A 17,336-nucleotide genomic window follows, 5' to 3' on the forward strand; every position below is an offset into this window, starting at 1 on the left:
GCTCTTGGGACTTCAACATTGTCTTCATTTTGAGACTCCAAAGGTGGTACTTCTCCCACTTGAAAACTTGAATCAATGTCTGTGATGTAGAACTTGTACCATTTCTTGTCATTGTACCGGCTCTGATACCAATTTTGTTGGAAGAAAAAAGGACTTAAACAAGAAATTCTGATACAGAACAGGGAGAACAGGAAAAAACCAAAGAACAACTTGTTGTGAAGAGATTTATTATTGGATATGCTGCCCATATTTGATTGAGTACACAACCATATAAATACCAAAAAAAAAAGAAACTGACAAAGCTAGAAATAAGCAAATGCTAATACTAATTTATGGGTAATCATGGACCACTTATTTGAAATTAAGTAACAGATACCAAAAACAAAACTGAAATCTTAAATGCTAAGTAGTGGGACAGAAGTTACTGGAAGTAAAGAACATTGAAAGTACACTATATCGATTGGACAACAAATGTCATTTCAAAGCAGATCCTTCATCAACAGATTTGAAACTTGGCGCATTGTTGGTCTTCCGTTCGGATTGGAGTTCAAACATGCTCTTGAGAGACTCAGCACCAACTTAACTTGTTTCTCAGCTTGTGGTGAGGGAAGTGGAATCCGACTATCTCCCACATTTGCCAACACCAGATAATCAACAATCAACAGACAATGTTGGTAGTTCATCAGGATGCTTTCCCATGATCACTTCTAGTGCAACAATCCCAAAGCTAAACACATCACATTTCTCAGTTTCCACCATCGCATAAGCAAGCTCTGTATCCAAAGAAACATAAAGTAAAAGCAAAAAAAGATTATATCAATCCCACAAGATTCTAATATAAATACATATATGCACATATACAAATTTCATGAAACTAAAGAACATGTAGAACTGCAATCACAAGATTACGTTACCTGGCGCGATATAACCTTATGTGCCTGCAATTGTGGTCCAGTTGGATGAGTCTAGCTTTAAAAGCTTGGACGTGCCAAAATCAGAAATATATGCCTCATAATCAAAATCAAGAAGGATGTTGGATATTGAAATATCTCTATGAATTAAAGGAGGTGAGCAGTCGTGATGCATATAAGCCAAACCATTAGCTATAGCCTTTACAATATTGACCCTTTTCAACCAATCCAATTCTTTTGCTAAGACATCGCTTCTTCAGATTAATTCAAGGCTTCCCTTTTCAAGGTATTCATAAATCAAAAATGAGTGGCGGGCATGTGAGCAATATCCATAGAGTTTCACTATGTTTCGATGCCTTATGTTCGTTAATGCTTGTATCTCATTAAGGAATCCATTATGATCAACATTCTCAGATGATGAGTGAATTTTTTTGATAGCTAGCACATTGTTAGGTTGTAGCTCGGCTTTGTACACAGTCCCATATCCTCCGTTCACAATAGAGTATGCTTCATCAAAATCATTCGTTTCTTTAAAGATGACATAGTGAAACAGAATATTTGCCACACAAAACCCATAGGTATATATATATATATATATATATATATATATATATATATATATATATATATATATATACAACCAATACATGATAAGATTACAACAGATAGTTATTATCTTATAATTTAAACTATTCTATATTATCTTCTTATCATATCGGTTAGCAGTCATCATACGCTACTCCTCCATCAAAGCTTGTTATGGAGAAATAATCACCACCTTCTTTGTCCAATGGTTTATGTGGAGAATGTGTCTTTCATTTTCGATAAGCAATGAGGCCACACATGAAAAAACCAAGTAAAATTGCCCCGATAAGAGGGAGCATAATTACAAAGATGAGGTGATGATGAAAGGGATCATTTTTCTTCTTCGAGATTAGACTTGCACAAAATTTTAGTCCTGTAAAATTTCCACACAAACGTAGGTTGCCTTCTATGACACATCCAGAAAGTTAGTGTTAGTGGGAATTGGACCTGTGAGCTCATTGTAAGACAAGTCGATATCAGTCCCACGAGGCAAACTTTTAATAGCATCAGGAATAGAATCAGATAGTATATTGTGTGAAAGATTCAATTTTTGCAAACTTTGCAAACTTTGTACTTCAGATGGTATCTTTTCCTTGATCAAATTCTGAGATAAATCAAGTTCTGTAAGCTGAACTAATTTATCAATCTCAGATGGAATTCTATGAATGAGCTTGTTGTTTCTAAGATTCAAGTTGTAGATGTGTGTCCAATTACCAACACTTCTTGGTATCGAGCCATTTAATATATTTGAGGACAAATCAATAGTAATGTGGATCTGTAAGTTGTCGGATTTGTTTGACAAATTGCAAATTTTGGTCCACACCATTAATTTTCAGTAAACATTGACGTGTAACCATAATTATTATTTCACAAATTCAAATTATCAAAGCACACTCATTTAAAAGTCTATTTAAGTTTGAAAAACAAATCAACACCCATTTATTTAGTATTATCTATACAAATAGGAATATTTATTATTTCATTCTTTATATTTTCTAAGGACACACATATTCAGACACAAGTACACAACAAACACAGGCAACGAACAAGTGTTATATTTCACTTTTTTTATTAGCCATCAAAACGGATATACAGACAGATAAACAACACATATATATTTGTAGTAATATTTTATTTGACAATACCCACATTCCATTACCTCTGTCGCTACTCTACTCCCAAGTCCCAATTACAGAAACCACAACCAAATCATTAAAATACTTCATCGATTACACAAATTGTTTTTAATCCATCAGAAATCACTACCAAATCGCAGAAAATATTTTAATTTAAAACAGATTGGTGATTTTATAATGGTGTAAATCCATTTCCATAGTTGAAGCAGAGTGATTGAAGTGTTGATAATGATCATCGTTGAGGTGGATATCAAATAAAACGTATGTATTGGTTTCTTCGCTCGTCTTCTTTCTCATCATTGAAGTGGATATCGATTAAAACGTATTTAGGTTCACTAGCACATGCTTGTTCAAAAAATGTGATTATAGTGCATAACAATTGTTTGATGAAATGCCTGAATGGATTTTTGAATTTAATGCTTCATTCATTGTATGGTTTGTTCATAGTGCAGTGTTGTGGTTTCGTAGAGTGTTTTAAAACAATGAACATTTACAGGAGACAAGTACTTAACTGGTAAAATCTTGTTTGGCTAATTTTTCATATTAAAAAAAAGCCTCTTTGTATAAGGTACTAAATCAGTAACCTCTTAGCCTCTTATGATAAGATTAGTTCAGGGTGATAACAAAATACTAATTTCATTGAGCAGCTGCAGAAAATATGAAATAATTAAATAACACTCCAACATTGTCTGAGTTGTCTGCCATTTGAGTGAGCATACAGAAAAGGCTGATGTAGAACATTGCTTAAGAACCAACATAAACTATTTAAGATTCTTCAACATATAACTGTTAGAAGTTTTTTTATTTAGTGTTAAGATTAATTGCAACTGATACCAACAGAATATGTAATTACTTTTGTATGTATAATGAAAAACTCTATTGGTTTCTATATTTGGGTCTATATCCATTTGATGTGCATTGGAGAAAAAATATTATTGCATCAGGTCAAGTGTATGATGGATGCCTTGCATCTTGTAATTTTACTCTATTGGTTTTTGTAACTTGAGATTGTGTCTCAGTATATATTGTTTAAAACTTTATTGATATTTGTATTTGAGTAGAAAAATTATCATTTGTATTTGATATATTTTCCTATTTTCATGTATATATAAACCACAAGTGAAATAACAGAGGCGCCCAAAACTGTGACAATTTTGAAGCAATTATCGGTAAATTCTTTGTTCAAACACGATCACATACACAGTATTCTACAGGGTCCTATAAAACATATGAAAAGGTTTTTAACTATTAGGCATTCAAACTAATCAAAGACACATAATAGGAAACTTAAGAAAATTACACATTGGAATTACACAATATCAGGCAACCAGAGATATCAATTCAAAGCAGATCCTTCATAAACAGATTTGAAACTTGGCGCATCGTTGGCCTTTCTTTTGGATTTGAGTTCAAACATGCTCTTGCGAGACTGAGTACGAAATTTACTTGTTTCTCAACTTGTGGTGAAGGAAGTGGAATCCGACTATCTCCAACATTTGCTAACACCAGATAATCAGCAGACAATGTTGGCAGTTCACCGGGATGCTTTGCCATGATCGCTTCTAGTGCAACAATCCCAAAGCTATACACATCACATTTCTCGGTTGCCACCATCGTATAAGCAAGCTCTACATCCAAAGTAACATAAGACAAAAAAAGTTATATCAACCTCACATGATTCTATGAAAATGTAGAACTACAATCACATGATTACGTTACCTGGTGCGATATAACCATAGGTCCCTGCAATTGCAGTCCAATTGGATGAGTCTAGCTTTAAAAGCTTGGATGTGCCAAAATCAGAAATATGCGCCTTTGTGGAAGTTTCCTTCAAACTTCAACATTGGATGATTTCTAGAATACCATTCTACACATGTGGTTTTAATTTGTCAAGAATGGGTGGTAGCATGTTTGTCAAGAATGGATGGTAGCATGTTTGTCAAGCTTGGATGGTAATAGACAATTGAATTCATACATTCATTTGCCTATAAAAGGAAATGAAACCAAGCTTATTAAAAACACCACACCTCAAATTACATCTTCATCTTTCTCTCATATTCATACAAATATATGTTTGATATATTTGTTTTTCTTTCCTCTATCTCTGTAAACACTGAATATTATAGTAAATTGGTTCTCGGCTTCCTCCGCCCGTGGTTTTTCCCGATTTGGGTTTCCACGTAAATATCGTGTGTTTTTTTCTTTTTATCGTTCGATTTATTCTTGGTTGATTATTCAAATAGTTTTATATTCTGTTGAATCGCTATCGTGATATTTGGGTTTTTATACTTCGATCTTGAAGTTATCGATTATTTATTGTAGTCGATTTGTCTACAATTGGTATCAGAGCTATCCGGGTTTTCCGATAACGATTCGTAAAAACTATTTTCAACCATGTCATCGATGAAGTACGATATTCCTTTACTTGACAGAAACACAAGATTCCCTCTCTGGCAAGTAAAGATGAAAGATGTGTTGATCCAAATGGATCTCCACAAAGCACTATTAGGAATGGAGAAAATGTCGGCAACTTGGTCGACTGAGGAAAAGGAGATGAAAGATCTGAAGGCGTCGTCGCAGATCCGTCTGCATCTTTCTAACGACGTTCTCCAAGATGTGTTGAAAGAGACATCCGCAGCGGCTCTCTGGCTAAAACTCGAGCAGCTACTTATGACGAAAAGCTTGCCCAACAAGCTACACTTGAAGCAACGACTTTTTAACCTAAAGATGGGTGAAGGTAGTTCTTTGTCTGATCACCTCTCTACCTTTAAAGAGCTTGTAGGAAATCTGGAGAATATGGACGTCAAATACGAAGATGAAGACTTGGCGTTATTTTTATTATCTTCTCTCCCAGACTCCTACGATCACTTTCGTGACACCATTATCTATTCTCGGGACACTCTTGTCCTTGACGAGGTAATGACTGCTCTTGATTCAAAGGAAAAGATGAAGCAGATAGTTGGGAACAGTAGCAGCGATTCTAAAGCCGAAGGTCTCAACATCAGAGGGAGACCTAACGAGAGAGGTAGCTCTTCACAAAACCGATCTAGATCTAAGTCCAAAGCCAATCGCAAGTATTGCAATTATTGCCACAAGAAGGGACATCTGATCGATGAATGTTTCAAGTTAAAGAACAAGGAGAAAGCAAATGCAATCGCAAAGGGAAAAACAACCAATAACACCGTTGAAGCCGATGTTGCCGAAACTGGTTCCGATGGCGAGCTTCTATCCGTTTCAGACTACGGTTTAATGACCACGAGTGAGTGGGTACTTGATTCAGCGTGTACTTTTCATATGAGCTCCAACCGAAGCGTTTTTCATTCATATGAAAAGGTTAACGAAGGTCACGTTCTAATGGGTAACGACACTTCGTGTCGTATTATTGGACGGGGTACACTCAGGTTCCGCATGTTCGATGGCGTTGTTCGAACGATTCAAGATGTGAAGCACGTATCCGGTCTTAGGCGAAATTTACTAAGTCTCGGTACTTTCGAGAAGAAAGGTTACGAGTTTGTTGGCAAAGACGGGAAACTCCATATTTTCAAGGAAGGTTCTGTGGTCATCCGAGGAGTTAGAAAATCCGCAAACCTTTACATTATGGATGGGCAAGTTATCTCCGGCGAAGTCTCGGTATGTTCTAAATCCCTCTCCAACGTTGATCGCTCTCGTCTATGGCACCTCAGGCTCGCTCACATGTCATACCATGGTATGAATGAACTAAGTCGAAGGGGGTTGCTCGGGGAGCACAAATCAATCGAACTTGAATTCTGTGAAGATTGTGTATTTGGAAAGCAGAAGCGAGTGAGTTTTATCGGTGGCAAACATACGACGAAAGGGCCACTTGACTACATACACTCTGATTTATGGGGACCAGCGAAGGTTACATCGAAAGGTGGAGCCTCTTATATGCTCACGATCATTGACGATTTCTCAAGAAAGGTATGGTCGTTCTTCTTGAAGTCAAAGGGAGAAGTATTCCAAACTTTTAGAGATTGGAAAGTATTGGTTGAAAAGCAATCAGGTTTTGAAGTGAAATACCTTCGTACTGATAATGGACTGGAATTTTGTTCTGAAGAATTCAACTCCTATTGCCGTAGGGAAGGAATTACGAGGCATCGCACCGTAGTTCATACACCACAGCAGAACGGCGTAGCGGAACGTATGAACCGCACCATCATGGAGAAGGTCCGATGCATGCTATCTCATTCGAAGTTGCCGAAGTCTTTTTGGGCCGAGGCCGCTTCAACCGCATGCTACATTATCAACTGTTCCCCTTCTCGTGCTATTCAAAAGAAGACCCCATTTGAGCTTTGGTCCGGCCAACCTGCTGATTACACGAAATTAATTCCATTTGGATGTCCAGCATATGCCCGAGTTGATAACGGTAAATTGGAACCGAGGGCAATTAAATGCGTCTTTCTCGGATATCCGACAGGTGTTAAAGGGTTCAAATTATGGAGCCCGGAGCTAAGCAAGGTTTTGACATCTAAAGATGTGACCTTCGATGAAAAAGCCATGCTTCATCCTGTCTCCAACATTCAGACCAGAGAAAATGAAAATTCGGAAAAAGACAAAGTTCGAGTGGAGGTGGAGTTTCCTTTAAATTCATCTTTCGAGGACCAGTCTCATGAAGGTGTCGAGGTTTCTCAACCCTCGAATAATCAACATTCCTCTTCTCATGAGCCAGCCGAAGCTCCAAGCCAACCTCACAGTCCCTCCATTGCAAGAGATAGACCTCGCAGACAGATTGTACCTCCAAAGAGATATGTTCAAGCCAATTCTGTCGCTTATGCACTTACAGTTGCCAATGAAGTTGAGTCTGTTCTGGAGCCCACAAGCTACAACGAGGCCATTCAATCTAAACATTCTAATAAGTGGATGGTTGCCATGCACGAGGAGATGGAATCTCTTCAGAAAAATGGCACATGGGATCTCGTTCCAGCTCCAAAGGGTAAGAAGACAGTTAAGTGCAAATGGGTCTACAAGTTGAAGGAGGCTATCCACCCTGGTGACAAACCAATATATAAAGCTCGTTTGGTAGCCAAAGGCTACAGTCAAATCCCAGGTATCGATTATACCGACATTTTCTCTCCGGTTGTGAAACACACGTCAATACGTGTCTTGTTGGGATTAGTTGCCTCTCATGACTATGAATTAGAGCAACTTGATGTTACTACAGCATTCTTAAATGGTGTGCTTGAGGAAGAGATATATATGCAACAACCTGAAGGTTTTGTAGCTCATGGCAAGGAAAGCTACGTGTGCAAATTGAAGAAGTCTCTTTATGGCCTCAAGCAATCTCCTCGACAATGGTATAAAAGGTTTGACTCATTTATGACCAGTCACAAGCTGAAAAGGTGCACCTACGACAGCTGCGTTTACTACAAAAAGTGTGACGATGGGTCAATGGCCTATCTACTTTTATACGTGGATGACATGTTAATTGCAGCGAAGAATATAAAGGAGATTCAAAAGATAAAAGACCAGTTGAATGCTGAGTTCGATATGAAGGACTTGGGTGCTGCCAAGAAAATTCTAGGAATGGAAATAGTGCGAGACCGTAGTGCAAGAACTCTATACCTTTCTCAACAAAGCTACATTGAGAAGGTTCTGCACCGTTTCAATATGCATGACGCAAAAGAAGTCAGCACTCCTTTCGCAGCCCACTTCAAGCTATCATCCGCCTTAAGTCCTACCACCGAAGAAGATATAGCATACATGGCAAAGGTACCATACTCCAGCGCTGTAGGATCTCTTATGTATGCTATGATTTGTACACGTCCAGATTTGTCATATGCGGTAAGCATGGTGAGCAGATACATGGCGAATCCAGGAAAGGAGCATTGGGTTGCTGTTAAATGGATTTTTCGCTACTTGCGAGGTACTTCCTCTTTATGTCTGCGGTTTGGAAAAACCGATAATGGAGTACTTGGTTATGTGGATTCCGATTATGCAAAGGACTTGGATAAAAGACGATCGATTACAGGGTACGTGTTTACTTTGGGTGATTGCGCAGTTAGCTGGAAAGCGCAGTTACAATCTACTGTAGCGTTATCCACCACTGAAGTCGAATACATGGCTGCTACGGAAGCAGTGAAGGAAGCCCTCTGGTTGAAACGGTTGATAGGTGAGCTTTCAAACAAGTTATCTGTTAACACTGTTTTTTGTGACAATCAAAGTGCAATATTTCTGACGAAGGATCAAATGTTCCATGATCGAACGAAGCATATTGATGTTCGTTATCACTTCATCAGAGATGTTATTGCTAAAGGCGATATTACAGTAAACAAGATCAGCACCAATGATAATCCTGCTGATATGTTCACTAAAAGTCTTCCAATAGCCAAATTCAAAGCATGTTTGGATTTGGTGGGTGTTTCAGATCGCATTTGAGCCTGATAGGCTCGTGGTGGAGGAAGTATATTTACTTTTCGAAATCAATTTTTTCTCATATGGTGTTTGCAGATTCTTATAGAGATTTGGAGTATGATGAGCTGTTGATAAACTGTTTTGCATGATCATTGTGCAAGTTAAAGTTTTTTTCATCCTGTCTCATTTGAAGTCAAGGTGGAGATTGTGGAAGTTTCCTTCAAACTTCAACATTGGATGATTTCTAGAATACCATTCTACACATGTGGTTTTAATTTGTCAAGAATGGGTGTTAGCATGTTTGTCAAGAATGGATGGTAGCATGTTTGTCAAGCTTGGATGGTAATAGACAATTGAATTCATACATTCATTTGCCTATAAAAGGAAATGAAACCAAGCTTATTAAAAACACCACACCTCAAATTACATCTTCATCTTTCTCTCATATTCATACAAATATATGTTTGATATATTTGTTTTTCTTTCCTCTATCTCTGTAAACACTGAATATTATAGTAAATTGGTTCTCGGCTTCCTCCGCCCGTGGTTTTTCCCGATTTGGGTTTCCACGTAAATATCGCGTGTTTTTTTCTTTTTATCGTTCGATTTATTCTTGGTTGATTATTCAAATAGTTTTATATTCCGTTGAATCGCTATCGTGATATTTGGGTTTTTATACTTCGATCTTGAAGTTATCGATTATTTATTGTAGTCGATTTGTCTACAGCCTTATAATCGGAATCAAGAAGGATGTTGGCAATGGAAATGTCTCTATGAATTATAGGAGGTGAGCAGTCGTGATGCATATAAGCCAAACCATTAGCTATAGCCTTTACAATATTGACCCTTTTCAACCAATCCAATTCTTTTGCTAAGACATCACTTCTTAAGATTGATCCAAGGCTTCCCTTTTCAAGGTACTCATAAATCAAAAACGAGTGGCGGGCATGTGAGCAATATCGATAAAGTTTCACTATGTTTCGATGCCTTATGTTCGTTAATGCTCGTACCTCATTAAGGAATCCATTTTGATCAACATTCTCAGATGATGATGAGTGAAGTTTCTTGACAGCTACCACATTGTTAGGTTGTAGCTGGGCTTTGTACACAGTCCCATATCCTCCGGTCCCAATAGCATATGCTTCATCAAAATTGTCCGTTGCTTTCAAGATGTCATCATACGCTACTCCTCCATCAAAATTTGTTATGGAGAAGTAACCACCACCTTCATTATCCAATGGTTTCTGTGGAGAATGTCTCTTTTGTTTTCGATAAGCAATGAGGCCACACATGACAAAACCAAGTAAAGTTGCCCCGATAAGAGGGAGCATAATTACAAGGATGAGTTGATGATGAATGGGATCATTTTTCTTCTTCGAGATTTGATTTGCACAAAATTTTAGTCCTGTAAAATTACCACACAGACCTGGATTGCCTTGTAAGGATGCATTCAAAAAGTTGGAGCAAAGCGGAACTGGACCTGTGAGCTCATTTTTGGACAGGTCGATGTCAATCCCATTGGGCAAACTTGTAAAAGCGTTAGGAATAGAACCAAATAGTCTATTGTGAGAAAGATTCAACTTTTGTAGATTTTTCAAACTTTGAACTTCAAATGGTATCTCTTTAGTGAGCAAATTCTGAGATAAATCAACTTCTGTAAGTTGAACTAATTTGCCAATCTCAGATGGAATTTTGTCACCGAGCATGTTATTACTAAGATTCAAGTAGTGGATATGTTCCCATTGACTAATACTTTTTGGTATTGACCCAATCAATCTATTTGCAGATAGATCGAGTACTTCAAGGAGTTCTAAAAATCCGAGCTCTGGAGGTATAATACCTGAAAGTTGGTTATTAGCCAAGGACAAATTCAGCATACATATCATCTTCCCGAACTCCTTTGGGATTTCACCTACCAGATGATTGGAAGAAAGATCAAGCCTTTGTAGTTGAGTTGAATTTCCAAACTCTGGTGGTATGCTACCACTGATGTTGTTATATGCCATCATTAAGGCTGTCAAATTCTTGCATTTACTCCAGTTTTGAGAAAGCTGCCCATGAAAATTATTGTGACTGATATCAAGATATTTTAAGCGTGGATAGATGCCAAAGCTATTGGATATAACTCCAATGAATTGATTTTGATCAAAATGAGCCCTAATTAAGCTGGGACAATTCCGTAAGCCTCTTGAAATAGGCCCAGTGAGATGATTAGCATTTATTGTGAACTTCTGAAGCTTTCCCCCATGGCACAAATCTACTGGTAAATGGCCAGAAAAATGATTATTTGACAGCTCAAGTGTCTCTAGACTTCCCAATCCTAGTGGAATCGAACCAAATAGTTTATTTGTGTGAAGGTACAGAGTCTGTAGCTTGCTGAGGTTTCCTAGTGATGAAGGAATGGCACCACTAAGTTGATTGTCACTCAAACCAAGATTAGTGAGAGACTTCAAATTCCCAAGTTCAATAGGAATGGGACCAGACAGTTGATTTTCGTCGAAATAAAGGACATTTAAAGATGTCAAATCACCCAATGATGAAGGAATGGAACCACTAAGCTGATTCCCTCTAACCTGAAGACGAATGAGAGACTTCAAATTGCCAAGTTCAATAGGAATGGGACCAGACAGTTGATTTTCGTCGAAATAAAGGACATTTAAAGATGTCAAATCACCCAATGATGAAGGAATGGAACCATTAAGCTGATTGTTGCCCACCTCAAGATCAGTGAGAGACTTCAAATTCCCAAGTTCAATAGGAATGGGACCAGAGAGTTGATTGTAGTAAAAATAAAGGACATTCAAAGATGTCAAATAACCCAATGATGAAGGAATAGAACCACTAAGTTGATTGTTACTCAGACCAAGCTTAGTGAGAGACTTCAAATTCCCAAGTTCAATAGGAATGGGACCAGAGAGTTGATTGTGGTGCAAATAAAGGACATTCAAAGATGTCAAATCACCCAATGATGAAGGAATGGAACCATTAAGCTGATTGTTGCCCACCTCAAGATTAGTGAGAGACTTCAAATTCCCAAGCTCAATAGGAATGGGACCAGAGAGTTGATTTCGGAACAAATAAAGGACATTCAAAGATGTCAAATCACCCAATGATGAAGGAATAGAACCACTAAGTTGATTGTTACTCAGACCAAGCTTAGTGAGAGACTTCAAATTCCCAAGTTCAATAGGAATGGGACCAGAGAGTTGATTGTGGTGCAAATAAAGGACATTCAAAGATGTCAAATCACCCAATGATGAAGGAATGGAACCATTAAGCTGATTGTTGCCCACCTCAAGATTAGTGAGAGACTTCAAATTCCCAAGCTCAATAGGAATGGGACCAGAGAGTTGATTTCGGAACAAATAAAGGACATTCAAAGATGTCAAATCACCCAATGATGAAGGAATAGAACCACTAAGTTGATTGTTACTCAGACCAAGCTTAGTGAGAGACTTCAAATTCCCAAGTTCAATAGGAATGGGACCAGAGAGTTGATTGTGGTGCAAATAAAGGACATTCAAAGATGTCAAATCACCCAATGATGAAGGAATGGAACCATTAAGCTGATTGTTGCCCACCTCAAGATTAGTGAGAGACTTCAAATTCCCAAGCTCAATAGGAATGGGACCAGAGAGTTGATTTCGGAACAAATAAAGGACATTCAAAGATGTCAAATCACCCAATGATGAAGGAATAGAACCACTAAGTTGATTGTTACTCAGACCAAGCTTAGTGAGAGACTTCAAATTCCCAAGTTCAATAGGAATGGGACCAGAGAGTTGATTTTCGTCGAAATAAAGGACATTCAAAGATGTCAAATCACCCAATGATGAAGGAATGGAACCATTAAGCTGATTGTTGCCCACCTCAAGATTAGTGAGAGACTTCAAATTCCCAAGCTCAATAGGAATGGGACCAGAGAGTTGATTTCGGAACAAATAAAGGACATTCAAAGATGTCAAATCACCCAATGATGAAGGAATAGAACCACTAAGTTGATTGTTACTCAGACCAAGCTTAGTGAGAGACTTCAAATTCCCAAGTTCAATAGGAATGGGACCAGAGAGTTGATTGTGGTGCAAATAAAGGACATTCAAAGATGTCAAATCACCCAATGATGAAGGAATGGAACCATTAAGCTGATTGTTGCCCACCTCAAGATTAGTGAGAGACTTCAAATTCCCAAGCTCAATAGGAATGGGACCAGAGAGTTGATTTCGGAACAAATAAAGGACATTCAAAGATGTCAAATCACCCAATGATGAAGGAATAGAACCACTAAGTTGATTGTTACTCAGACCAAGCTTAGTGAGAGACTTCAAATTCCCAAGTTCAATAGGAATGGGACCAGAGAGTTGATTGTGGTGCAAATAAAGGACATTCAAAGATGTCAAATCACCCAATGATGAAGGAATGGAACCATTAAGCTGATTGTTGCCCACCTCAAGATTAGTGAGAGACTTCAAATTCCCAAGCTCAATAGGAATGGGACCAGAGAGTTGATTTCGGAACAAATAAAGGACATTCAAAGATGTCAAATCACCCAATGATGAAGGAATAGAACCACTAAGTTGATTGTTACTCAGACCAAGCTTAGTGAGAGACTTCAAATTCCCAAGTTCAATAGGAATGGGACCAGAGAGTTGATTTTCGTCGAAATAAAGGACATTCAAAGATGTCAAATCACCCAATGATGAAGGAATGGAACCATTAAGCTGATTATTGCCCACCTCAAGATTAGTGAGAGACTTCAAATTCCCAAGCTCAATAGGAATGGGACCAGAGAGTTGATTTCGGAACAAATAAAGGACATTCAAAGATGTCAAATCACCCAATGATGAAGGAATAGAACCACTAAGTTGATTGTTACTCAGACCAAGCTTAGTGAGAGACTTCAAATTCCCAAGTTCAATAGGAATGGGACCAGAGAGTTGATTTTGGTCGAAATAAAGGACATTCAAAGATGTCAAATCACCCAATGATGAAGGAATGGAACCATTCAGCTGATTGTTGCTCACCTCAAGATCAGTGAGAGACTTCAAATTCCCAAGTTCAATAGGAATGGGACCAGAGAGTTGATTGTGGTGCAAATAAAGGACATTCAAAGATGTTAAATTACCCAATGATGAAGGAATGGAACCATTAAGCAGATTGTTGCTCACCTCAAGATCAGTGAGAGACTTCAAATTCCCAAGTTCAATAGGAATGGGACCAGAGAGTTGATTGTAGTACAAATAAAGGACATTCAAAGATGTCAAATAACCCAATGATGAAGGAATAGAACCACTAAGTTGATTGTTACTCAGACCAAGCTTAGTGAGAGACTTCAAATTCCCAAGTTCAATAGGAATGGGACCAGAGAGTTGATTGTGGTGCAAATAAAGGACATTCAAAGATGTCAAATCACTCAATGATGAAGGAATGGAACCATTAAGCTGATTGTTGCCCACCTCAAGATTAGTGAGAGACTTCAAATTCCCAAGCTCAATAGGAATGGGACCAGAGAGTTGATTTCGGAACAAATAAAGGACATTCAAAGATGTCAAATCACCCAATGATGAAGGAATAGAACCACTAAGTTGATTGTTACTCAGACTAAGCTTAGTGAGAGACTTCAAATTCCCAAGTTCAATAGGAATGCGACCAGAGAGTTGATTGTAGTACAAATAAAGGACATTCAAAGATGTCAAATCACCCAATGATGAAGGAATGGAACCATTAAGCTGATTGTTGCTCACCTCAAGATCAGTGAGAGACTTCAAATTCCCAAGTTCAATAGGAATGGGACCAGATAGTTGATTGTTGTGCAAATAAAGGACATTCAAAGATGTTAAATTACCCAATGATGAAGGAATGGAACCATTAAGCAGATTGTTGCTCACCTCAAGATCAGTGAGAGACTTCAAATTCCCAAGTTCAATAGGAATGGGACCAGAGAGTTGATTTCGGAACAAATAAAGGACATTCAAAGATGTCAAATAACCCAATGTTGACGGAATAGAACCACTAAGTTGATTACCACTCAAACTAAGCTTAGTGAGAGACTTCAAATTACCCAATGATGAAGGAATTGTGCCAGATATATTGTTTGAATATATGCATAAGATGGTTAGCTGGCGCAGGTTTCCTATTTCAGGTGGGATTACTCCAGAAAACTTATTCACTGAAAAATCAAGATATACAAGTTTGGAGAGGAGTCGGATTTCTTGTGGGATGGGGCCAAAGAAGTTGTTTATAGTGAGATCAAGATATGTAAGATTGTGTAGCAAAGAGAATGGAAATTGGTGGAGTGTACCGTTTAAGCCACATGAACTGAGGCTTAGCCTCTGAGTGCTCCCATCAGCATTGCAAACTACTCCAAACCAAGAAGTGCATGGAACTAATGCACTGGAATTCAAAGGGAGGGAAATCCATGAAGAAACCAAGGAATTGTTTGGGATTTGAAGGCTTGTTTTCCATTTAAGAAGAGCATTGGCTTCCTGTAAAGAAGAAGAAGCAAAATTTGGTATGGGGGAGAGTGTGAGGATTAGTAGAGCTGGTGAGAAAAATAAGAAGATTGAAGAAGACATTATTTGCTTTGCAATGCTGGTTTTTGAAAAAGGATGATTTGAATGTCGTAATTTATACTTCAGCCACCATTTCTCTTGTTTTTTATTTTCCCTCGTCAAAAAAAATAAAATAAATAAATAAATAAAATAAAAATTAGGCAATGCCTTATTTCTCCAGAGAGTGACCTGTACTGAGAAGTCATTGTCATACTTTTCCAAAAGGAGTGTGTTAAACTTTTAATGGTATTTCTCATAGAATTTTGGAAAAACCTGAAGGTTAATAAAGAAATTAGCTATAGGTGTCAGCAAGAAGACAATTATATTTGTTTTTCAATTAATTGTAATTAAAAGGTTTAATCGTCAAGCAAATGTAACTATCAAAGTGATTATATGTGAAACTGTGTATACTTGGTTCCAAAATCAAACTGATATCCATTACTATTGTTTCAAATTACATACCATGGTAATTTAAAAAAATTTCGGAATTCATCTTCTGTAGTAGAAAACGTACAACTGGAAAACTTATTTCATGGTCAAATCTTATTCATTGGCTCATTGCTTCAAATACTGTACTGTACAAGTAACTAAAGCACAAAGGAATGAGGTTTCATCGTTTTACTCTTCTGGGCTAACCAACTCCTACGAATTGCTTCAATCACTGGTGAATGAATGAGGTTTCTCTATGGTGTCTAAGAAGACGCATGAATCACTTGTAAGTTTATGACGCTTCCATGGAGGTGAATGTTAGTATAAAAATTTAATATCGTTTGTATATTTATTGATTATCCAAATAACACTGAATGGATAATTTGCAGGGTACAAGTGAGTGAAGCATGCAAAAGAGATGGTAGAATCTGAATACCTGTGAAGAGTCAAGGCAGTATTGAGAGCAGCTAACTCCACACCAACTATCACTATATAATTATCTTCATAAACCTCCATCTTTGTTCAGTGAAGCTCTATACCTGGAAATGTGGTATTGGTTAGACGAGTAGGGAAAGGTAGGGGAAGGGCTGAAGGGTGGTTGGATTGTGGGCCATTCTTATATATATATATATATATATATATATATATATATATATATATATATATATATATATATATATATATATATATATATATATATATATATATATATATATATATATATATATATATAAGGGTAATTTCGTGTCCGGGATCATTCTGGTGACAAAAACAAATATGATGGAGGGTCTGTGTCCAAATTGAAAACTTGGGATTTGATTCAAGGAAAATAGATAACCACAGGGACCATTTTTATAATTTACTGAAATTTTAAAAAAAAAAAAAAAAGGTAAAAAAGAATCCAACTTCATGAACTTGAGATTGGAAAAATTACCATGAAAAGATCTTGATCAATCAGCAAAACTTTCAATCTTTTAATAAATGGGACACATTAATTGTTATGTGAAGACAAGAGGGAACATATACAATTATACAAAGCGAAGTGGAGTGTGCTTTACTTCATTAATCAATGTTATTTACCGGATGACTAATTAAGTTACTTTAAAGATGCGCCAATTGTGATGGCTACTTTAAGAGACTATAAAAAATGAATGCTCCTGGAATATTCTTGTAAGGTATGAACAAAGTGAAAAGAAGATTTAGAAACTTTATTTCATCCATATCTTTGTTATCACCTCCAGGGCCGTTAGTTCTAAAGCTTAAAATCTTTAGTCATTAATTTTCTATCATGAACATCTGAATAATGTCAAATGCTAACATTATGAAGATAATTAAAGAAAAGGTTAAAAGCAACTTTA

General features: G+C 37.2%; 1 protein-coding gene and 1 long non-coding RNA gene across 2 annotated transcripts; both read right to left on the bottom strand.

Annotated features, from left to right (window-relative positions):
- Nucleotides 1–3,800: 3,800 nt before the first annotated feature.
- Nucleotides 3,801–16,566, bottom strand: LOC145166523 (uncharacterized). The gene is made up of 3 exons (XR_013740580.1): nucleotides 16,415–16,566; nucleotides 4,352–4,499; nucleotides 3,801–4,260 (listed from the first exon to the last, which is right to left on the bottom strand). It is a non-coding gene; the product is annotated as an uncharacterized LOC145166523 (long non-coding RNA).
- Nucleotides 9,401–16,421, bottom strand: LOC145166522 (uncharacterized). The gene has a single exon (XM_079085523.1). The coding sequence runs from the start codon at nucleotides 15,571–15,573 to the stop codon at nucleotides 9,694–9,696; it is 5,880 nt and encodes a 1,959-aa protein (XP_078941649.1). The 5' UTR covers nucleotides 15,574–16,421; the 3' UTR covers nucleotides 9,401–9,693.
- Nucleotides 16,567–17,336: the final 770 nt, after the last annotated feature.

Source organism: Lactuca virosa, chromosome 3 (assembly GCF_052849685.1).
Source record: "Lactuca virosa cultivar CGN04683 chromosome 3, Lactuca_virosa_CGN04683_v6, whole genome shotgun sequence".
NCBI lineage: Eukaryota > Viridiplantae > Streptophyta > Magnoliopsida > Asterales > Asteraceae > Lactuca > Lactuca virosa.

Coding starts and splice junctions, on each gene's coding strand:
- LOC145166522 (XM_079085523.1), bottom strand. CDS start 15,573: ATGTCTTCTTCAATCTTCTTATTTTTCTCACCAGCTCTACTAATCCTC.